Source organism: Amblyomma maculatum, chromosome 1 (assembly GCF_055883805.1).
Source record: "Amblyomma maculatum isolate TAMU_Amacu chromosome 1, ASM5588380v1, whole genome shotgun sequence".
Classification (NCBI taxonomy): Eukaryota; Metazoa; Arthropoda; class Arachnida; order Ixodida; family Ixodidae; genus Amblyomma; species Amblyomma maculatum.
The window spans coordinates 104,870,141-104,894,876 of NC_139344.1; the positions used below are offsets into that span (position 1 = coordinate 104,870,141).

The window sequence follows — 24,736 nt, forward strand, 5'->3', positions numbered from 1 at the left end:
AAGTATATTAAAAAATTATGATAAAGTTGCTTGCTATTGTTAGAAAACGAAATAATGCAAACGAGCTGATAAGATAAAACTATCGGAAGTTATGGTAGCCACCATAGTTAGGCGGAGAGCGGCGGAGCCGGCGGCAGCTGTAGCAGAGGCTAATTTCAGCATAGAGGTTAATTTCAGCCAGCGCCTGCCACAACAGAACACGAATCACAGGTACTCTCCAAGGTAGATCCCACTTGCAGGTTAAAGTTGAAGTGGCTGTTTGAACGAGTACTGAGTGCTTTTTGACAAGCTGATTGTGTGTGTTGTGTGTGTTCAAGATGGACCTAATGCGGTGTAAAGGTGTTATGTGACTGACTTCAGCGTTCGACTTCGGGAGTTTCGAGTTCGGTTCATAATTTGCAAATCTCATCGCCGCACTGGCAGGCTTGCAGGCGTGTGCCGGGTGGTACGGTCCAGCATCTTGACGGGTTTCTCAAAGCTACTCATGAAGAAAGGAACTTCATTACCCGAAGGGACGTTGTTGTTCGACTATCAGATCGCCGGACACGTCCACGGGAGCAAAAAAACCAAGTTAGGTAATCCAGATCATCTCGCAAGATGTGCGCTAATTATTTACATCCAGCTCTATATTGTTGTTTTCTATCTTTATTTTGCCGTAATATGTTATCCACCGCGTGCTGCTCTGTCCTGAAAGATGTGTCTGGTGCGCTGCTGCTTTTACGCCCTAATATTATTTCCACTGTTGCAGTTTCTGAGACTAGACATGAGAAAAACATGAGACTAGACTTTTGTTGGAATTAGCACTACTGACGTATTGCCTACAAGTTGTCACCCCGTAATTTATTCAAGTTTGCTTAAACGTGGTCAAACATGCACATATCTATATACGCTATTGCCTTAACAAATTAAAATTCACTCATGTAGTGCGCTCTACCTGCGCCTTTGTTTTGTGATATTTCCATCCCTAGTGAATTTGCCGCGCGCCTGTTCTCGAATGGCGCTGCTGCTTTCCTTCTGTGCTTGCTGAAACTGTATTATACTTAGATTCATCTATATATTCTTTGGTGACCTTCAGATTGCAAAAAAATGTACAGGTGCATTGGTACCTTGAGATCAACGCTGCTACAATCGGTTCCATACAGTCACTGAATGCCTTTTCATTAAGCATGTTTCGATTGACATTTTCATCAAAAGACATTTAACCTAAGGCTATGTGTGCCATGAGTTGTAGATGTTTATAGAGTATCAAGCCTCAGAAAACCCTTGTTATGCAAAGATTTGGTTAATCTGTAGAGGCAAAGGTCATTGACGTCTTTATGCATGCTTATTCTCTCAACCAGACAAAACTTTCTTGCAGAGCAGGAACATTTTGTCTATGCTGCCATGCATACATACTTCAGCATTTCTCGAAAACGAGGCTGTTTGACTTTTTCTGAGCATCACATGCGAACGCAAGTGTTTTTCTGGAAAGACTGATAATTTGGCTAGTTAACATGCTGCAGCTATTTTTCCACCTGCACTCATGCTGCATAATAGTTATGCTGTTCTGGGTTTGTTTTAATAACAGATTGCAGGCAGCTTTCATTGTCGTGTTGTTGCCATGTTTCCTACATAACAGCCATCTCTAGTGTTTGCAGGTTGCTGTTACTGAGTGTGCAGTCATGACCAGAATAGTACGGAGCACACCTCATTGTTCCGACTTTTCATGCTTTCCTTTGCGTCAGGGGCTGTTGTGTGCCTCACATGTTACATAGAGGAGATGGGAAGGCTTTTTCCATTCGCGCGCGCGCGTGTGTGTGTGTGTGTGTGTGTGTGTGTGTGTGTGTGTGTGTGTGTGTGTGTGTGTGTGTGTGTGTGTGTGTGTGTGTGTGTGTGTGTGTGTGTGTGTGTGTGTGTGTGTGTGTGTGTGTGTGTGTGTGTGTGTGTGTGTGTGTGTGTGTGTGTGCGTGCGTGCGCGTGCGTGTGTGTGTGTGCGTGTGTGTGCGTGCTAGTGTGGCATCAGCAAGCATAGTATTCATTTCCCCTTTATTCTGCCTCATATAAGTGTGTGAGAGGCATTTGATCACTGAAATGTGCTCCCTGTTATGGCTACTAGGGTAGGATATAACCCAGATGAAACTACTTTTTTTAGTCTAGAAGCAATAGGATGCCAGTGACAAGTACTTGTAGGTTTGCATGTTGGTGCATATTCAGGAAGAAACGAGCGCAAAAAAAGTACACAGACATAGAAAGGGAACGCTGCAAGCTCTAACTTGCCACAAGTTTTATTTATTTGGAGAGCAGTGCTTACATATGATGCCAGTGATCACACAAAGTGTCCAGTGGCAGCATGTGAAGCTGCCATGGTGTCAGGATCTTGAGTGGAGAGGGGAAATTCCCCCCCTTTTTCAGGGAAGAGGGCCAATGGGAAAAGAGAAATTGTGGTCACCAATCACAGTCAAGCAGTAGGGTGAATGGTGAGGGCTGCAGCATGTAACAAGGTGATTGGTAGACATGATCATGCAACTCATTCTCACGGTCTGAGCATGACAGCAGTTGCTCCATCTGAGAGGAGCCCTAGTCCTGGCGCATGCTCTGCCGCATGAGTCACATTAGTCATCTGGACTTATTGCCTCATTTTGTAGCAACATTAAGCAGCGAATTGATATTTCAAATCCATGTTCTACGAAAAAGAAAAAAGCAATGTGTAGCAATGCAGAAACAAATGATATGGAGATTGCAGGTAGCAGCAGTCTGCTCATGCGGAGTGAATAGTTGTCTAAGCGAGCCCAAGCATTTTGACAGAACTGGAGCAATGCATTTTTTGTAAAGACTGAGGGGTGTGTGTACATCAGCAAACCACAGAGCAGAGAATCCATTAGAGAATATTCAGAGCGAGATTCAGGTGGCATTTTTATTCTCTGGATCTGGCTTCATTAACAGTGTGTCAAGTTCATTTAGGCTTGATGCCAAAAGAAATCACTTTCAGTTAATGTTGCTGTTGTTATCTGCTCGCCACATTTTCAGGCAGAAAATACCTATCTTTTGCTTGATTTTAGCCCATCTTCCAGTTTAGAACTTTTTAGCTTTCAGAGTCAGTTCCAAGAAAAGAAACCTGGGGTGGAATAATATAGAGATTCCAAAATCTATTCCATTCCCTCGGCGCTGATGTCAAAATTGCGTATGAGGTGACGACTATGTGAACTTACCTGTGACGTCCTGCAGCACAACCTTATTATGCACAGATTCAAACTTTAACCAGCCAATGGCAGAGAAGTCGATGGAATGGAATAGTTTTCGGATGGAATAGTTATATTATTCCATCCTTGTTTACAGAGAGTTTTAGGGAAGTTATTTTAAGAAATAGTGGGCTCAGATATAAAAAAGGAGTAATTGCAGGAAGAAATTATCTGCTGCAGCGAAGACATAATGCTGCAAAACTCCTTTAATTGTCCAGCTAATTAACTAAAGGCCAACTAGTTAACACTTTTATGCAGTTGGTTCGCTAGTCCAATTGGGGAGTTTGAAGCTGGGAACAAGTCGAAGTCATATCAGTTTTTGAAACGAAGAAAAACTCATTTTCTGAAGTCCTGAAACTGGCACAAGAAAATGTGGCGCTTTTTTCTTCATTAAGCCCAAACAGAGCACAAGAGATGCACAAGAATTTCGGTACAGAAGCAGCATGAAGTGATAAATCAGTGTTCACAAGGATGCTTCAATGAAATTGAAATTTAATACTGGCATTGATATGTTTCATACTTAGTAATCAGTCAGGGCTGGAACCTTGCAGTCACTTTATTAAAGGGACCCTGAAACAATATTTATGGTAGTAAATTTAATGCAGCAAAACTGTAGAAGTGCTTTTCTTGTGTGTATTCAAGCCAAATTTGAAAACTGTGTGTGGACCCTATAATTTACAAATAAGTTTTTTATAATGCTCCTGGTGGCCGCTTGCAACTGATTAGAGTGACATCTCGCCACACGTCGCAACTTGTCTTTATTTTTTTTATTGCACAGTTGAGGGTGGAGAGGAGGAGCATCATTTTTGATCATTTATATCTTTGATGTGAGTGAATCTAGCTTATAAAATTGTGTTTTCGAGAGGACTGATGGAGTAACAAGTTGCTCATGCATATTTTCTAGTTTTAACAAATAGTTTTTCATGGTCCCTGTAAGAGCCAGATTTCTGAAGGGGCTTTTTTTAGCATTTTTAGCATTGTACAATCAGATTAAGTTAGCATTGGAGGGGCAGCAGGAGTATTTTGTGCTATTCGTTTAATAGTAAGGGTGGCAGCACTCATGAATAATATTCAATAAAGTTTGATGGGAGCCACATGCATGTAGTGAAAATCATAATAGCTCAGTACAAAATATCAAATATTTGTAGCTTAGATTATAGTTTAGAGGGTGGTTATTTGGAACAAGTAGATCATACAATAATAAATATATGTACAACTAAAAGAAAGCAAACAGGTGACAATGATGTTTTTAGACTATTCCAAGACATCAAAAATAATGGAAAAGGAAGTCTTTCTGCATTTTATCCTCATGTGAAGAGAAGCCTGTGTGAAACTCCAGAAGTAATTTTTTTTAGTTCCTCTTTTTCTCTGTGCCAATGCTTGTAATGAAAAACTGCTTCTACTTGCATTGGAGCCATTGTATTGAATTTTCCTGCATCAAACTAGAAGGCTGTAGAGTTTTACAAGAGTGCCATCAAAGGATTTATCTAACTTGAACGATTTTAGATGATTCTGTTTACATATACTTTTTTTTTTTTTGTTAATTCCTGTGTGCTTTGTGTGAAGGCATGTGTTACTGTGGTGCTGAAGCAGCTAACTTTCACAACCTGAAATGAAAAGCGAGTTTTACATTTTTTTTTTTGTTTTGTCTCTTTATAATTGCAGGCCTTTTAAAGCACAGAGATGGGTCCATCTTGAAGCCTCTGCTAAGTTGTGATGAGCGCACAATACGAGAGCGCAAGTTTTATGAACAAGTGTTCAGTGCTCAAGAATCTCCACTGGAGCTGTTGCACCTGAGGACCTTCCTGCCTAAGTACTTAGGAACTTGGAAGACGAACTTCCTTGGACAAGGTATGGATGCAGCACTAGATTACTTTACTTGCTATCAAAAAAGGTCACATTTTATGTAAAAACAATAAGGATTGGTGAAAAAGACCAGGAGCAGATCATGGACTGTGAAAACAGCTATCTGCTATATGTGCCACATGTTGCAGCACATGCATGAGGAATGAGACTAATGGGCGGCGCTAATTGCACATTCCCATAGACTCTTATAATTTTATAGCTGCTGTGTAGATTTTTGAAAACGTTAAAATAGAATGGAACTTCATCATTTCAGCCATTTTGCTTGCTAGCCTCTTCTTTTTTTTTTCTTTTTACAAATGTCAGCGAAACACAGAAGGTCTCTGAAATTGCTGTTCAGATTTTTAGTAGGAAAGTGAACATTTACTATTGAATTGTGTGCAGGAAACAAGTGGTAAAGGTACTTATGAAGAATAGTTGAGTTGTGCAGCATCTGCTCTCATCATCATGGCACCTAGTAGAAAGTAGACCAACAGGACTTGGAAAAAAATGTGTTCAAGTATAAATGATGAAGATATCGGTTAAACTGCTCCAATTTTTCTGTTGTAAAATCTACATCTCCATTATAGGAACCACAGGAGCACAATACGCTGAAGTAATTTCTATGTTTGCATGTGCAGTTGTGTTGATTTCAGTGAGTGCTGCTAGAGCACACACAGTAAAGTTCAGCAGATACTTAAAACAGTTATTCTTTAATCTCTTCCTTTGTATATTTATGTATTATTTCTTAGGACATTTCTTTATTACTCTTGAAAGGGACTACAAACCCTGATTCAAAGTAAGTCTAAATATGCAGACCACCTTTAAAGAATGTAAAATATGCAGGTTTCATAAAAAATAATGTTTTTGTTAAGAGTAAAAATACTTAAATGTTAGGTACCTGAAGAGACTGCATTTTGTGTGCTACGAGAGATACTAATATTTAAATAAGCAAGTTTATTGGCTGCTCCCTGAAAAATGTTTAAGAACAATGCCTAGAGTATGATAGAATGTTTTGGATTAAAGTGGCTTTTTATTGTGATTTGTGAATAGTGTGTAAATTGAAAACATCAAAATGATGGCAAAAAATGGTGCTTTTATGCTGTATGCAGCTCGCTTGATTGCAATTTTTATATTTCAGAATAGCATGAGTCTAGTCATTCTTGCACCAGAGGTGGGCAACCTCCTGAAGGTTCAGCTTAACCTCATGAGGTTGTCCTAAATCATACCAGCCATTTCGTCATCTGCAGCAACAGAACAACATCGGATTTTTTTCAGTCTTCTGCGTAACTGTGGCCTTCAATGGCAAATAAAGGAAGGATTCTTATAGCTGCATTAATAGCTATGCAGTATGGGCAACCCTGTTATAGCATTGAGCAGAGGTGGACAGCCTGATGAGGTTTCAACCTAATCTCGTGAAGTTTCCTACTTCTGTCTGGCACAGAATATGGCTTGCAAATTTCTCATTTCTTAAAAACAGCCATTGATGTCGAACAAGTGGGAAATAACTGTGAAGGGCCAAAATGTTAGACTGTACTAAAGAAATGAAATGCTAAGGTGTTGAATTTGTAGTTACTTTATGCATGAAGTATACTTAATAGCCTGGCCTTGATAGGAGGTGCTGCACGTTGTACTTTGCCACCAGCCTTCCCACTGATAGCAACTTTTATGGATGTGTGCCTTCTTGGCAGAAGTGGAGTATTTGCGATTGGACGATGTGACCCGTGAGTTCCGGAGGCCCAGTGTCATGGATGTAAAGATTGGGGCCCAAACCTATGACCCACTGGCTACCCCTGAGAAAGTTGCCCTTGAAGAAGCAAAGTACCCATGGAGTCGGCAGCTTGGCTTTCGTATCCTTGGCATGCGGGTGAGATGCTGCTGCTCAGCTTGTTGATTGAACCAGTGTCTTGTAGAAATATTCAATCAGCCGAAGAGCTTTCCACAAAATGTGCCTGTGCCAAGATATTTTTGTTCAACATATCTGAGAAAGGGTTTACATGAATATCAGAGCTACTCCTTGTCTTCTGGTGCATTTTGTTTTCCGATCATTGAGGAAGTCAAAAGCAGAAAACCAAAAAAAGGTCACTAACGGAGCACACTTAAAGAACTATGTGCGATGATGAATTTTTGTGCATTCCTAAATTGAAAAAAATAATCATAGTTTTTTTTAACTATATATGAGCCTTATCAGCACAGGTACGTTTATCTATTTGAACCTACCTAAACATTCATATAAACTCTTGGTGAAACATCACAGTATTTCCAACTGGCTATATTAATTGACTTCCAGCACATGGCAAAAGCCCTCAAATGATAATACCAGGTCTTGCATAAAGTCAGTGTGCTGCCAGCCATTGAGAGCTGTGCCACAATGCATTTGTCAAGTGGCTGTTTAACAGATAGTGATCCTCTCGTTCTAGATCATTGTGAAAAGGGATATAGGTGCATATGAAAGCAGCCAGCTTCTGGAGAATAGTGAAATGGTCAAAGCTGTGGCCCACGCAGTTGTTTAGCAGGCACCACTTTGATTGTTTTCTATTTTTGTCAGTTAGAATCTGGAAACTGCATATCTTGGGTAACAAGGGACCAGAAAATTGTGAACAGTGCAGCTCATGCATTGGGCAACTCAGTTGCATTCAGCTTTCTGTGGCTATACCTATGGGCATCAAGCGCCAGCTTGCACATGCCTGCTGTTTCGATGCGCTCATGAGCCAGATACGCTGGGTGATAAACTAGTGGCACACACTCGAAGCTTCCACTGCATAGCCACAGAAGTGCCCTGGGGGCATTGAGAGTGGGAGGGAGCATGGCAGAGATGGCTGCACTCAAGTACAGCTCAGGTTGCTGCTCTTGTGCGTATTTAACGAGCCATTTTACCTTTTTTTTTTTGTTATTGCATTTTACCAGCACTGACCTGCACCTTGCCCATCCAATAATTTACTGCTGATGCCACTGTCTTATGACTACCTTATAATTATACTGCTTCATAATAGTATTCAGTATACAACTTGCAGGATGGGTTGGTTCTGGCATTCCATGGCTACAGCACAAAGCACAAGTGGGCACATCAGCTGGCCCTCAGTCAGCACCATTTTAAATCTGGTCATGTTCTTTGTACAGATCTTCTTCTTCAGCCTGGCAGCAAGGGTTAGCACCGATTGGGACACCATGGCATACTTCACCATTGGCGCTCTGACATTTCAAGCCAATGACGTCCACGAGGCAGTCTACACCAAAGATGTGTGGGCAGCATCACGTGCAAGCTCAACGTCGCCAACCTGGAGCTTAAATGGCCTGCTACCATCGCGCTCTATGGGCACGTCAGCTGACCCTTGGCCAGCACCGTCTCAAATCTGCTCATGTTTTTCATACAGATCTTCAGCCTGGCAGCAAGGGTCAACACAGATTGGGACATCACGGCATACTTTACCATTGGCACTCTTTCATTTCAAGCCAATGACGTCCACGAGGCAGTCTACACCAAAGATGTGTGGGCAGAATCACGTGCAAGCTCAAGGCCATTAACCTGGAGCTTAAATAGCCTGCCACCATCGCACTCCTTCAGTAGGCACGTCAGCTTGCCCTTGGTCAGCATCCTTTCATATTCGGTCATGCATTTCATACCAGTTAGTAAACCTGCTTCTACTTTTAAATTGTGCGGTCCTTTCTTAACTCAGCAGACTTGTTCCTAGTGTATATCTACTTTGTACACTGTTTCCAACTTCATTTTTTCTTTGCTCATGGTCTGTGGCGATGTTGAGCCTAACACAGGGCCATCAACTGATCAATTACTGGGCGAACTTCTAGGGGGATAGAAACAAATGCATAGCAGACTGGATGACATTGAATCAAGGTTTAAGAAGTTTGAGGACTCGGCTACTGCTATTACTGATGTTCTATAGCTCGCAGTTTAGAGAAGAAGGTTCGAGTTTAGAACATAAACTTGCCGATTTAGGGCACTGCAGTTAACACAGTAATCTTTGTGTTTGGTGTTAAAGAGAAGGCAGATGCAGCACATGGAGATCTGGAGCAATCTGTTCTCAGCAGCATCTTCATAGAAATGCTGGGTGCACCTGTCATTTTGGTCAAATGAGTACATAGAACTAAGCAAAAAGAAACTAACAAAGCTCATCCAGTAACCATAAAACTTTATGATTATAACATAAAATCGAATATTCTAAAGGTGTTTTAAGTTGAAACATACAAACATGTCTATTTCTGGGGATTGTTCCTCAGCTGCAAGAAAGAAAAGGTAACAGCTGTGGGACAATGTTTTTGCAAACAAAAAGAGTGGCCAAAAAGTGAAGCTGATATATGATAAGCTCAAGGTATACAATGGCTCGTTCTAATGGGGTGAAGAAAGGGGCATTAAAATTCCATTTGGCAGGCATGAAAAACATAGTCTTTGAACTGCACTCCCTGAGAATAGGTCATTTATATGCATTCAGTTAAACATGCGGAGCATTGTTAATAGATCTGTTGACCAGAAACGCATATTGCTCATCGATAAGCCCGATACCGTATGCTGAACAGGCACCTGGTTGCTTGGTGATATCCTAGCGATAAAATAGTACCCGTAGGCTATAAAAGGCTCTGCAAAGATAGAAATTCTCGAGGTCGAGGTGGCAGAGTAGCAGTTATTATCCAGTAAGTAACTAGGTTTCCCAACATACCTGACATTGAATGTATATTTGGTTAAGGCAGTTTTAAACAATATGAGCTTGGTTATCTGAACATTTTTCTGCTCACCAAATAGTGATAGGACCTGTTTTGGAGCACTGAATGAATTCCTGTGTACTAGTAACATTCCCTCTTGTAACACAGTGCTTGCTGCTGACATTAATATGCCTGCTATCAGGTGGGGCTGTGAATTTCCTGAACCTGGATGTGCTTCTGATTAGCCATTTGTAGATTTGAATCTTTTTCACAGCTGAACCCAATTAGTGAAAGAACCTACCAATTTGTTTAAATCTTTTCCTTGTGAGTAGCATTCTACTTCACCAAAATCCTGTTATGTATATCTACAAAGGCGATCTATGTTATTATGAATGTGAATATGGGATCAAACCTTTCATGTAGTCCTACTCACAGAAATAGCAAGATCTTGTGCATAGTTCCAAACTTCATGCATGTTGACATTTTGGATTTGTTGGACAGCTCATTTTCTGATTTTGCTGCTTTAAGTGAATCATCCGACTGCTCGGTTGATGCATTTTGGCTGTTTTTCAAGAACATTCTCTGAAGTGCTTGCAGAATTTGTGCCAACTGTGAGGAAACCATTGTGGAATATTAGTCCTTAGGTAACCAAAGAAGTTATTCAGTTAGAGCACAAAACAGAAAAATTAAGAAAGCAAACCCTGATGTCTCCTTCAGCAGCTAACAAAAGTAAGCTTTGTGTAATATACACACGAGTGCTTGTGTACTACATGCAGAATTGAAGGGATGCATTAAAAATCAAATACCAGGACTACTGTTTCAGTGTTATCATGAATAACTTTCTGTTGACTCTGCCAAAAAACTTCTCTCGCCGCTTATTTTCTCAAAAGGAAATAACATACAAACTGTGTATAAATAACAAAATAATAACATTTCGATCACTAGTTGTATCAGTCCTAAATAAATTTTTCTGATCTGTAATCACTAACAATATAATTGGCAAGAGGCAGCATGGATTCCGAAGACGACTGTCCACTGTGGTGGCACTCGTAGGACTAATTCACGACTTCTCTGCAGCAATTGATGTTCAAAGCCAAACTGGCATTATATTTTTTTATTTTTGAAAAGCCTTTGATTGCGTCTCACACCCTAAGCTCCTTTCAAAACTTCAACCTCTTTTATAAAATGCCCCACCGTAGTGGCTCAGTTGTTAAGGACTGCTAAACCCAAGGATGCAGGATCGAATCCTGGCCGTGGCTGCTACTCTCATACGCTGAATCGCTTTGAGGCATTCAGCTCAGTTCAGTTCAGTCGTTCAGTCGTGTCCGACTCTTCGTGACCCTATTGACCATGTCACGCCACGCTTTCCGGTCTCTCACTATCTTCCTAACATCACATAACTTCATCTGCAGTGCCTCGAGGATGCCATCTAACCATCGCGTTCGCTGCCTACCCCTTCTCCGGCGACCCTCAACCTTTCCCAACATCAAATCTTTCTCCAGCGACTCCTCTCTTCTCATCAGATGACCAAAGTAGCTGAGCTTTAACTTTAGAATTTGACCCTCCAATGAGCAGTCAGGGTTTATGGTCGACAATATTGACTGATTTGATCTTCTGGCAGTCCAAGGAACCCCCACAAACGAAACCAAGCAGTCCATTGCTTCTTGCATGGATAGAAGCCTATCTTTGTGGTTGATGTCAATATTTTAAAATTAATTACATGTGCTCTAATCCTGCACCTGTAAAGTCGGCATCTCACAGAAATCTGCTTTTGGCCTTTTTTTTTTTTTAAATCTTTATTAAAGGGACAGAACACTGACCAAAATATGTTATGAGATTATAGTGGAAATGAAATGATTTTGCCTCATATAGCATAGACCAAACACTACAGTATCTAAGAAATGAGGATTTATAAATTTTATTTGGCGCTGAAAAATCACGTAAAAATGTTTGAAGTGAGCTTTTGCAGTGAAATACTGTAATTATTGCTGTAGTACCCCATATGACCATATCTCGGGAAAATGTCACTGATTTTCTTAAATGCACAGCGTTCTCTATTCTCCACAGAGTGCTCACCCTGTTTTATTATATCTGTGCTGTCTCCAGTGCACCCATTAATAAAAACTGCCCTTCTTTTGCATCGCCTATGAAGTTCTGTTAGCGTTTTTTTTTTTTAGACAATACCATAGCATTTTGAATTCCTTGGATGAAACGGTGACCATGGCCTACTAAAGCTTTCGTCAATGAGGCATACTTTCCTGTTTCTTAACAGCCTTGGGTGTGGGAACTAAAATGGACGCTACTCTGCACTAAAAATGTCAAATTACAGTCTGGCGGGTGAGACTTGCATTAGTTTTTAGTACATCACTTTTATCGACGCGCAGTCGGCTTCACGGTCATCGGGTGCATGCACTCCTCTGCAGCATTTCTAACAAAGCCGCTTCGGAATTGACCATATGAGATGGGAAGCTTTCCATCGTGGAAAAAAAAATGTGGTATGCTTAAAGTGCAGTGTTCTGTCCCTTTAATAACATTGTTCACAACCTCCCCATCAAAATAAAACTATATGCTGATGACTGTATAATTTATCATAAAGGCCATAATATTAAGGACAAGGTTGTACTCAGCAATGCTCAAGCGAATATTGCAGTGTGGTGCTCAAGTTGGCAAATGACAATAAACACAGAAAAAATTTGCTGCGATGACAGCAGCATGGAACCGGCAATCATCAACTTTCTAATACTCTGTAGGTGGTAACGCTGTTGAAAAGATAAACAGCTACAAATATTACAGTATTGAGAACCCAAGCTCAAGTTTCGCTGCGCGACGACAGCGCCGCATTCCTGGCGTGGTGGCGAAATGTGAAACGATGGGGCTTCGCTGGAGCAGACGCTCCGCTAGCTTTCTGTGCACGCGCGGCGATCGCGTTGCACCTGGCGGTTATTTGGCGATACAAAAACGCTTCCGCTGATGCGAAACGAATGTACTAAGTAGCATTGTGTCATGGGAAGCCACAATAGTAGGCGAAGCACCAAATGATGAGGCTCACGTATGAAACTTGACAGATTCCTTTGGAAGCGTGTCCGCAAGACCTGTTTTCCAACCGCATGTCAGCGTTCTGAGAAGTCTCGCGTTCTTTGTGGAAACGAAAAGAGCCAATTTCCCCTTTCTTCGTGAACTCGGAAATGTTGACAGTTGACAAAGACTGCTTGGAGAGGCATCAAAAAGTACAGTGGTTTAACACCATGCATAAAAAGTGGAGAGGATGGAAGAATATCCTGCTCTTCGCTCTGCGCGTGTCTAGTTTTCCCGATTTGCTGTGCTCTCTCCCTGCTTTGTGAGTGCTCTGAAAGCAACCAAATCAACAAATGCGACGTCCGCTATCGAGTCTGATGTGTGAATGTGCCCTAAGTGTCCACAGCTGCCTTTTCATTTTTAGACTGACCAAGAAAATATCTAGGAACGAGGCCTTTTTTTTTTGGGGGGGGGGGGGGGGCGGCGTTGGAAAACATGCTTTTCTGAGACGCTTTTACAGATTTTCGCAAATTGGCCAATAAGTGAACCAATTATCATCATTATTATTATTGCGGTTATTATTATTATTATTAATAATGAAGATATGTCGGAAGTGCAGTACAAAAGTGATCCTAGCTATGGCTCGACTGACACTACTCGCACGGAGCACCCCATTCGCGTCACAGGGTCCGTGAGTGCAAACCAAATATTATCATAAATGAAGCACAACCATTTAATAAGAACTGAAATAAAACACTATGTAGTACAAGCTTGGATTTCATCTGCCTTCCAAGTCAGCAAGCCGGTTATGTCGCGTGCAGCGCACGGGGCACGCATGTGCTTATGAGATTGCTAGCGTTCTTGTCTTTGAAGAAACATCTCCTTCGCACTATATACTTATTCTTCTACTGCAAGATTTTCTTTGGCAACGTCGTAATAATAAAACAAATCCATATATAGATCACATGCTACAGGCCAAAACGATGGTCAATGAGCAGGCCACTTTATTTCACAGTACTGATGATACTTTAGCAGTTTTTAAACATATTATATAAGACAATATAATTACATAGCGGACTTACCTCGAGATGCACTTCCTACGTTTTTGCTAATGTGGGATGCATTCACAATCAATATTTACTCATCCCCGTCTGTTGTCTGCTCTACAGTGCAGTCGTGAATAAAAAGTTTCCCGCCTATAATTAAGTATCCTTCATGAAAATACGCGTCAGGTTGCCCAATCAAGACGGAATGCAGGTTGCATGTCGCGGTGCACCTGCGGGGGCGCGTCAAGGTGCGTGCTCGTGCGAGAGAAAGCGCACGGCGCACGCCGTGAAGGCAGCGAGCTGAGCCGGCGGCATCCAGTGTGTGCTTTTCTGTCCGCGTGACAAAGCCACGCGAGATGTCTGCACGTGCGCGGAAGCGAGCGAGCGAAAGGAGAACACTTGCACGGGAAGCTTAGGTGGTGCCGCCGCATGTATCCCCAGTTTCTATTTTTCTGTCAAAGATGGCGCTCCCTGTCAGGAGCAGCAGCGCCGCTTGACGGTGCTTTGGAAGCCTATAATTATAACATCATACTTAAGATGGAATCAGTATATATCGGAAGTTGTGAAGAGGCCCACGAGGAAACTCAGTTACTTAAAGGAGTGTAGACACGTACATTTTCTGTATCGGTATTTTTGCTTTAATCGATCCACAGTGGTCCAAAACAGAGGGACTGCGACCCAAAAAGCCCCAGCACAGATCTATTAATTTATTATCAGTGCTATTATCAGGGCTAGTTTCGGTTTCGATCTCTCCGGACACGAGCACTCGATGACGTCAAAGATACGAGAACGCCACCTGAGCGCCCCCCTACTAGCAAGGTTGATGATCGCGTAAACACAGAATCTGATGACGCATTCGGGTCGCGTTTTTCGTCTGCTTGCTGTCGCACGTGCAAACAAATATCGTCGTCGAGCAGCGCTTCAACGTAGCATAATTAGTACTGCGACGTTGTTCCGCCCAATAGCGTGGATGTTACTAATATTGCCGGGCACTTTAATCCCAACCTGCTCGTCTGCGACTCAAGCGATGAAGCAGGAATCAGCAGCAGCCACGAAAGCTTGGTGGGTTGACGCGCAGGAAATGTCAACTGGTAGGAATGTTGAACAAAGGAGCCGTGAAGATGCTGCTTTATCAGTCCGGTTGGCCAACGCTGTGAGCCAAGCTGTTCTAAAAAAATGTTTTAGTAATGACGCGATCAGCCACCGTAACCCGTAAGCTCTCCCGATGGCTCCCGTGCTCACGCCTGTTCACATGCTGATTGGTCCCGACATGGCAGGCCTGCGTACCGCCGTCCAAGCATGTGGCGCCATCTGGCGCAGTCAAGGCAATCTGGGTGCGTAAAGCCATGGCCGCCGCGATCGGCTCCCAAGTCATAGCTGCCTCATAGCATCCGCTATCGGTAATCTAGCTATCGCATATCGCTGTTCATTTGCTTACATAATTATTTGTACAAAGGACTGTCAGTCACGATTAAATTGCAAGGATTATTCGGCCAATACGGAGGTCCTGGTGGAAATAATTACAGTGATACAAGCGAACTTTTTTTTTTCCTACAGCTGCTGCCCGGTGCGACGCACCTGATGTCTGCTAGCTCCGCTGCTGAAGGCATCGCGCAAAGCAAGAAAATATTTTACAAGATGGGCTTGCCTGTACAGCGGCGCTTAACTCCGACGTTTATTACAGCGTTAGCCCGTTCCGAAACGCCTTTGCTGGCGCTTTGATGTGAAACCAGCTAGGGCTAGCGACGTCTAGGGTAGGCGGGGAGCGGCGCAGTGTGTTCCCGGCGTGCCATCGAGAGGCACCGTTGCCGTAAGCCCTGCACTTGTGCAGGCATGCTGTTGTGGCCTGAGTTTAGCAGGCAGTCTCCATACGTACACCAATGAGGTAATTGTAATATGCACCAACGAAGAAGCCATGAGTAAAGCGAGCAGAAGCATAGTTCTTTCTCAGGGCACGGCCGGAAGCGGCGGCGGCGCTGTTAGAGTTCGGCCATGTGTCGTCACTGCTCTTTGCTTTGCCGACTCCACGTCACAGTTGTTTGATTACATCATGTTGTTTGCCTATGTACACGTTTTCGTCACATAGATGTCGATGCCAATGGGTTTTGAAAAACGGAGTTCTTGCCTGGCCGGAGGCCTACCATTGGCGTAGGAGCATCATATTTATGCTTTTAGGTTACAGGGAAACTCATGTATTGGCACACTTTTTATATCGATATATCCGACTATTTCACACGCCATATATACGGGTTTGACTATAGTATGTTGTGCCAATTATGTCTGCCAACAAAATTTTTTTGCGATACCAGTGTCTCTTTTCATGTGTTTTATGGGAAAGCATTACCCTTTGTTTTGAACTAGCCGAAATTGGTATTCAAAGTTAGTTAGAAATACTTGAAATTATTAAAAAATATCCTGTTCAGTTTTCAACCAATTTTTATTATCCATATTCATTTTGCAAGAAAGTGAAACTTCTGCACACCTCTGATTTTAATCCAGCTTTGCCAAAGCTCTCATAATTAATGTCATTTATATCTTATAACTAATTGAAAATGAATAATCTGCAAGAGCATGTTGTTTTAGAGAAGAATTCTGAAGCCACACTTGCAAACTTTTTAGCTTTAGAAATTCTGTAAGTTGTAACTGGAGCCAAATTATGGAATGATCTAGTCGCAAAACCAGTCTCAAGCCGATCCTATGCCATGCTCCTATTAGTCAACATGTCTGCCGCTCAGGGCCAACTAGTAGAACTAGAACTAGTGGGTCAGTTTAAGATTGGGTTGGGGATTAGATTATATTCCGTAATTTGCCCACTGGTTTGCACAGTTTTTGTTTTAATTTCTTTTTCATTGTTTTCCCCGTGCATGTAGGGTTCTGACTGTCTTTCAGTTATATTGTTATGCAGAAAGTTGAATATGGCTTAGATGTCTCATGCTTTGTTCTTTTCTTCAGTTTTGTTTCTTATTTTCATTCTTGCTCTCATTATGAACAAGTAACTTCTCATTTTTATTTGCTTTTCTATTTCGGGCTGTGTTTCTTTTTTTGTGGTGCATTATTTACCCTTTCTCTGTTAGGAAAATGAGAATCGTACCAAGTTTACTTGAATATTTTTTTCACTCAGTTCACAGCACTCTTTCTTCTGAATAAAATGGTGCCATTCTTTCATCCGGTAGGACACCTTTACTTCAGAAATTCCGCAAAAACTATTTGCATAAAGAAGGCTACACTGCTTGCCAATATGTCTTTCGGGAAAATTACCCTGCAGGATTGCATGCACTATGAAGAAGAATACGAAGAAAAAATGATCTAAACAGTGCAAAACACATGCAAATGAATAGCAGCTACCTTTTCGGAGTTCCTAAAGCTCACTTATTGGGACACCTTTGTATGGTAGAATTCGAAATAACATATGGCACAGGAGTCAACTTCACATCGCTCATACCAGCATTGTGTTTCCTTCCTTCTCTTCTGTGGAGCACCTTTGTTGTCAAATTGGTAGCAAACTACGTAGCTCAGTGTCGGTGTTGCTTTCTTCCTTATTAGGGGATTTTTCTGGAGAAGTGTCCTCCTTGAAATCATGGCAAAATTATATATGTCAGAGGCAGGAAGGTAATCATAACTTTCTATCTTGCACCATTACTGCAAATATGAGATGCTTAGAAGAAAGAAAAATAGCCATCATTATTACCGGTACACTGAGAACATCTTTATCCAATTTTTGTTCTTATTAAAAATAAATTCTATGGCTTCTTCTGGCTATGTTGTTTTCTTGCAGAAAAGACTCATTTATTCCCTAGAAAATGGGGTTTGAGAATGGAATATTTTTTTTCCTCTACTTGATTTACACCTGTAACATCAAGACCAAAAGGAACTCCATGGTCACCATTTGAAAGTGAATTGTGGTGTAACCTAACCTCTGAGATCTTATGCTAACAACTGTCTTGATGTACCCAAGGTTGCTTGCGAAAGTGGCTGGTCACAGCAACACCTATCCCATTCTTTTTTTTTTTTTTTTTTCTGGTTTCTAGCTCATAAAATCTGTTTGCAGTGTAAGTAGTCTCCTTGTTGTTAGTACACGGTAGTCTATTGGCAAGGCCATCTTAAATTTGTCCTCAGTTTCCTTTAAAAAGCCAAAAGTGAAGAAGCTGTGGTTACAGCTGATGCTGGACATCCTTTACGAAAAAGAATTATGTCCTTTGATTAGAGTTGATTTGTTTACAATGTGGCATTTGTTTCAGTGAATAGTTTTCTGCTATGAAAGGTTCATTTATGCTGTTATTGCCATCAGCCACTATATTTTTCCATCTGTCAAACTATTTTGCCTGAAATAGTCGGAGAAAACATAAAGATGTCGTGGATCTTGAAGAGAGCTGCTTGCTAGGCATGCCATAGTTGCAGAATATATTAGCGTGAAAGCACCGATACGATCGTTCCTAATTGGCCTGCCAGATCGTGACTTCACTGTGTATGTCCTGGCATGGGTAATTCAAACAGCTCTTTTACACTGTGTCTTCGATATAACCAGGATAAACCCCAGACAATTTTAGTGCAAAAGCACTACTTCGCACGATAAAGCCCAATGAACAGTGTTGTGGCTTGCACATGAGCTCATACAAAGAAAGAAAACTTCAAAGCAGAGCAGATTCGAACCCAAGAATTTCTCATGAGAAGAGAGTACATCGTAGCTATTGCCACAGCTGATTTCCCTCTCCCCCGTGCAGCCTGCAACACACACTCTCTGTGCATTGCACATCATCATTTCCAGCAAATTCCATCTTTAAGAAAAAGCTTTTGCATATCCTACTCATTTGAAGTATGTTAAAACCCCCTTAGTTTATTTTAAATGTGGCAGGCAGACGGCATGCATAGTTATATTAAACAAGAAATCTTATTAGAGTCACATGAACACATTTGTGCTAAACCTTATTACTGGCTGCATTGTGATGCAGGCAAAAACAAGGCGCTTGTGTAATGTGCTATGTCAGTGCGCGTTAAAAAGCCATAGGTGGTGAAAATAATCGAGAGCGTTCCACTACCTCATGCTAAAGCCCATAAACCAAACCAAACCAAACCTATTGAACGCAGGCTGGACACTGGCTAGGTTATCATGTTAATTTTATGTTAATTTTTCTGGAGATATGTATTCACTTGAGCCGTCGAAGGAATTTTGTGCAACTACCACCAGACTGTAACGAGCACAACTTGCAGCTACTTATTTTGGCTATAAGGGCATAAAAACGCTTCACCCTCTTTGGGTTCCTTTACTTATCCATATCATGTAGTATGGCTAATAAGTATGAGTGTGCGAATGTTAAAAATTTCAAATATGAATCTAATACGTTTGTTACCTGATTTGTATTAATCTTCGAACAAATGATATTTGGAATTTTTCAAGCATCCGAAAATTACCGAATACACTGAAAATTTTTTGAATTCACTGCAGTTTCACTGCACTGAGTGTTGGACCATGTTGACTGTGCAGTGAGGCTAAAGGCTTGACGGGGTCTTCTTGAGAAAACAGGGCCTTCCCAACAGTGTGCCTACAACTAAGCACTTAAAACTGGGGAAGAAAGTTGTCATTTAAATTTCACCTCAAATGCAGACAGTCATCGTGCAGGTGTTCATCAGATAAAACTATTGTGATGCAAATGGCTTTCAGCAGTTTTTTCAGGCCCATTTGATTATTCAAGCTCGGTGAATTCAGGCATTTTTTCTGGTCCCTTGAAGGCCGAATTAACAAGAGTTTACTGCATTCAGCAGTGACGTGACAGCTCCGCCAAGTTTCATGCAGGTCCATCATGTACAGTAAACTGGTATACAGAGTCCTGTATAAAATTAATAATGAATTTAGGGTATACATTTCTGTGCAGTTCTAGTTTAATTTTGTTTACAGATACCATGTGCGTTCTGAAATAAAGACAAACAATGTTTGCTATATTAAATTGTTTTTCACTGCTAAGATATTCGATATTTGGAGGCATTCTTTTTTTACATATTCATATTATTTCAGTATTTACACACCTCTATTAAGGCATGAAGGATGAGGGTAGTACTTATGTGTGATGCCAAAACTTCTGAACTTGAAAACTTCTGATCATCTGAACAAGAAAGCTTGAAATTAGATGAGGATAGCGCAGCATATTAAGGTATATATAAAATCATACGTTTAGCATTTTCACCAGGGCTGTTGCTGGTCTTGATGATGATGGTGATGAGCAAGCAGGTCCGTGTTTGAGGAACGTAGATAAAATGTTTCATGAATTCCTTTTGCTTCTTTTGAATTTTATTAGCTTCCTTTATATTCCATTGTATTTCATTATTACACTGACTGCAGATGAGGATTAATACTAGAAAGTACTTTTTTTCTTTTGCTCAAATTCTATTAGCCTTCATGCTGAGGTGCTTGCCTACTTACAGAATCATTGTGCAGGCTTGTAGTTATTGACTGCAGTTTCATCAATGTGCAAGGTTAGCAGCAAGTCAGCATTACCAGTGCTACTACATTTTTATAGCTTGAGAAAGAACGTTTTTTTTTTCTTTGCTTTTTTCTCGCAGGTTTTTGACAAACATGAACAGAAGTACTGCATTTATGGGAAAGATTATGGCCTCAAGCAGACACCAGACACCATACTTAAAGGTATAGTGTATGCTTCACTGTGTTGTTTAACTTTTTTTTTTTTGTTGGGTTACTGTGTAAAAGCTAAAGTAATGGTTTAACAGCTTCACTATGCCAGAAAATTGAATATTACGATCGGAATAATATTGTTAAAGGGTGTTCCCGAGTGGCAAGAAGTCACTGCACAGTCAAAGAACACCCCTAGAAACCAGGTCATATAACAATACACCAGGTCCGGCTTCGGTGTCATCCTACAGTGCACCATTCAAGACATTTTTTTCCGTGTCACTACTCCCTCATGGGACAAGCACAGCCTTGGTGTGTATTAAACGGGTGAACGGGAACAGTAGGGCTTAAGACAAGCAACATGCACAATTTGGGAGGATGGTGTGGTATAATTTGACTGGGTTACAGGAGTGTAATCTCGTCAGTGATGTTACTCAGTTGCTGTAAGATGCAGTAAGTACCCACATAATGAGGCATTAGTGTTTCTGACACAGGGCCAGGAGCCAGAGCAGGACGAGGGAGGCAGGAGAGTAGTGATCATCTCGACATTGATAGTCATAATGGCATTTTGGGTAGCCTGAGAAGTGCTGAGCTAATCTTAAACAAAATGGCGGGCAGCATCAGTGTGGGCTATGTCATCAGAAGCATGACCTCTGGTAAGGCTGTCAGGAGGTAGAAAACCACAGGACAGCAAAGGGTCACGGCCAAGGGGTAGATGAGATAAAAGGGTGAGTAGCCGGTGCTGTCGTGGTAAGAGGAGTTGTAGGAAAATGTCATGGAAGGCAAACAGATGTTCCAATTAATGCGCTGAGTAAAGACATTTGTTTGGGGTATGGTAGGCCATCGGGAAACTGTGGCGGGAGTAGCATTACTGGAGTAGGTTGTGGACCACTTTAGAAAGAAAGCAGCGGCCTCAGTCTGTAAGCCATTGAAGGGGAGCGCCATGGAGCAGAATGGCGTCATAGAGAAGAAAATCGATGATGTCGGAGGCACAACTGGTCACAATAGCTTGAATTGTAGCATACCAGGCAGTATAATCAGTGGCGACAGCAGTCCATCTATTCCTGTAAGTTGGCGATGAGGAAACGCCTAAGCAGGTCAAGACCAATACAGGAAAATGGATCTATAGGAATTTCAATAGGTTAAAGTTAGCTACTATGCTGAAGCTGGGGCTTTTTCCAACGCTGAAAAGCTGCATGCAGTATGTAATACCCTTGAGTGATGGCCGGTAGGTTCCCCAAAAAACTGCCATAAATCTAGGCATGTAATTGCCAGTGCCTAATCCTTAAATGAAGGCCTAGCAAGTGCCGCTGAAGGGTATTTCATTGCTATGTCATAGCATCATTATGACCTCGCATTTATCGAATGAGTATGTAGGGTATAAATATATATGGTATATTTGTGTTTGTTGACACAGAAGGCAGAGGATTCCAATTAAAACTTGTGTTTATGTTTATAATAAGCAGATAAGAATTTTACTCTGTGCACATAAAGGTGCTCAAGCACTTGTTCTCATTGCTGACATTTCCTATGAACTTGTTAGAGAAACTTTAGATAACTTTTCACAGTTATCAATAATAGCTTTAGCTTGCAGATAGTTTAATAGTAGCATTTAGCTGTTTTAATTCCCTACAGTGCTTCATGACAAGCTCTGAATGCTTTCCTTCGACATTTGCATTCTCTTATCAGACTGTGTTAATGAAGGAAGTTGGCCAGATCTGAGCCAGTTGGCTGCGTTTGGGTCATTCCATACCAAATGCTACAGAGTTATAATAAACCCTCTTAAAAAAAAAAAAAAAAAAAAAGAAGGGGGAGTCAGCTTTCAAAACATTAGAAACTTGTCATGTAACAGCATTTGGAATTTTCTTGATGAGTGCTTAACTATGTCTCATTATAATGCTTCTGAAAAATTGATTTTTTTTTTTTTAATTTTGTGCTCAGTTTGTCTTCAGTGATGGACGAGCATTGTGTTTTTACATCAGTGAGCTACAAACTTCCACCATAGAATGTTTTGTATGTTTTAGTGCATTACTATTGCTTGAAATGCACCATTTTTGTCGTGTTTTTAGAACACATAGGCAGCATTTGCAAGCAATATAAAACTTTTCATCAGCTACCTGGGACACATACTACTAATAGTAAAGGTGTGTGAACTAGAACACAACAGATGAACTTTAACAAAGAAAGTGTGGATTAAAAAAGTATGTATTTTGGCACATATCAACTATAAATTTATATTTAAGTGGTGTGATTAAAATTACAGTAGTTAATATTATTTAAATTTCACTCAATAATTATTTTCTGGGTGATTTTTGTTTTTGCTGCAAAAAAAAATGTTTGAAGTGAAAATACAGCACAATGACTGGTAGCCATTATTCCATATTGCCGTTGCACTGCACACTCTCATCAATTCTAAGCAGGTACGTACTAGCTCTTTCGTGCTCTTCTTTCCATATGAATACTGAGAGTTTCAGGAACAAGTTGCTTCCTTTCCAAATAACTGAAGGCTCAAGGAGTTTTGATTTGTTACACACTCCTGGCCTTGTCCTTCCGGGTTGGATAGCATGACTGATCTCAAATTTACACATTCATATAGCAATTGTGGAGCAGTCTTACTTCGTGAAAAAATTAGCAGTGGCTTAGCTCTGCTATGCCTGAATATACGTAGTGTAAAGCATGCACAGTAGCGTACGGCGCAACTGTCGTAAACACGGCTCCGGCTAAAGGTCACACGTCGGAGAGGAGCGCACGCTGGCAGCGGCGAGGAGCGCGCACCGGCTGTGGCAAGGAGGCGACGCACCTGCGCCTCTTGTGACGTCACATGGCTCTCGCGCATGCACATAACAGGCGCTGCGCACTCACACGAAACTCGGCTCCGACTCGCGTATTGTAGCTTCACACTACGAAAACTTATGAAGCGGTACTTCGGGCCATACACAGTTGTTCGTTGATTTGGTGAACTTAATTACGAGGTGCTGCCCTGTGTAACGCAACCACCGTCATGCTGTTCCTCGCGTCCTGACATTGTGCGCGTAGTGTGGCTTAAGCCGTATTGCCAGTGATCACTGAGAACCCTTCCTTGTTTCTCCTCACTGCATTGATCATCTGCAAGCAAGAAGTTCCGAGATTTAGTGTATTTCTGCGCGGTTGTTAATCCAATTTGGGTTTAGCATCAGGACGACGCTTCTTTTCGAAGGGAGGCATTGTAGTCGAAGAAGAGGAAGCGCAAATATTTTTGAAGAAAGAAGAATGTTTGGTGCGAGCTGTCTCGCGTATGCGCATAGCGGACAGCGCACACTCACGCGAAATTCTGCTCTGACTCGCGTATTGTAGCTTTAGGCTGTAAAAGTGCAATAATGCTTTTATTCATGAGGCTGTGTGCCATTGGTCACTGCTTCCCCTGTGGAAGGCAGTCTTCGCACTGATTGAGCCAAGACCTATTGTTTTATGAACCAGATAGACAGTGAAAACAAAAGGGTTTAAATTGCTTACAGATGTTGCCTATATTTTTTAATAAAAATTTAAGAATGGTGCTTTATGACTTATATTAATTAATTGAAAATATTGCCACACCGCTGACCATCTTCTGGCGCCACCAAGTGGCTAAATGTCTTGGGATGTGGCTAAGCGTCATCCTCGTCTCTCTCGAGCTTCACTTGATTAAAAAGGGCCAGCTCGGTTGTTGTGCTGCTTGCTACGTGTGTTGGTGACATTTGGTGGAGGTGCGGGGTAAGATCCCATGTACGTTGCCCCCGAAGACGTCAGTGACGCTGCTCATCAACGCGTGGACGCGACTCCTGTCCATAAAGCCAGCTGTCGCCTCCGAGGCCTACAACCTGAGTTAGAACCACTGTCCACCCCGCTACAAACCATGACATCCACGATGAGCAGCCAGACAAGTCAGCCTTCCAGCAACGCCCCACCATTCGTGCTTTTCGCACCGCGATCACTGCCATCATTTTATGGTGACCGGTTAGAAGATGTGGAAGACTGGTTGGCCAGTTTTGACCGTGTGGCTGCATTTAACCAATGGGACGATGAGCGGAAGCTAATGAACGTGTACTTCGCGCTGCAAGACTCGGCCAAGACGTGGTTTGAGAACCACGAGACGTCCTTTGTCAACTGGGCAGTCTTTCGCCGTGAGTTGCTTACAACATTCAGCTCTAGTGCGCGTAAAGAAAACGCAGAGATTGCAATTCGTTCAAGGTCTCAACAGTCAAATGAGAGTGTGGCCATGTTTGTCGAGGACATGACGCGGCTTTTCGATCGAGCCGACCCTACCATGCCCGAGGCAACGAAGGTACGGTACCTCATGCGCGGGGTGAAGGAGCAGCTGT

The 24,736-nt window shown here is 41.8% G+C and overlaps 1 protein-coding gene across 5 annotated transcripts in view; it reads left to right on the forward strand.

The window, feature by feature from the left end:
- Positions 1 to 24,736, forward strand: part of LOC146203413 (inositol polyphosphate multikinase-like) — a 44,083-nt gene that overhangs the window by 1,753 nt on the left and 17,594 nt on the right. Inside the window, exons 1-6 of one of the 5 annotated variants that reach the window (XR_014703865.1) lie at positions 82 to 222; positions 424 to 575; positions 4,884 to 5,069; positions 6,752 to 6,927; positions 20,333 to 20,414; positions 22,743 to 22,819. Coding sequence is in view for 4 of the 5 variants with exons in the window: in XM_084588744.1 (XP_084444870.1) it covers positions 92 to 222; positions 424 to 575; positions 4,884 to 5,069; positions 6,752 to 6,927; positions 20,333 to 20,414 (727 nt within the window). In the remaining variant the exon portion in view is untranslated. Of the gene's footprint in view, positions 1 to 80; positions 223 to 423; positions 576 to 4,883; positions 5,070 to 6,751; positions 6,928 to 20,332; positions 20,415 to 22,742; positions 22,820 to 24,736 lie in introns of those variants that run through there. The other 4 variants (XM_084588744.1, XM_084588742.1, XM_084588743.1 and 1 more) reach the window with 4 other exon arrangements.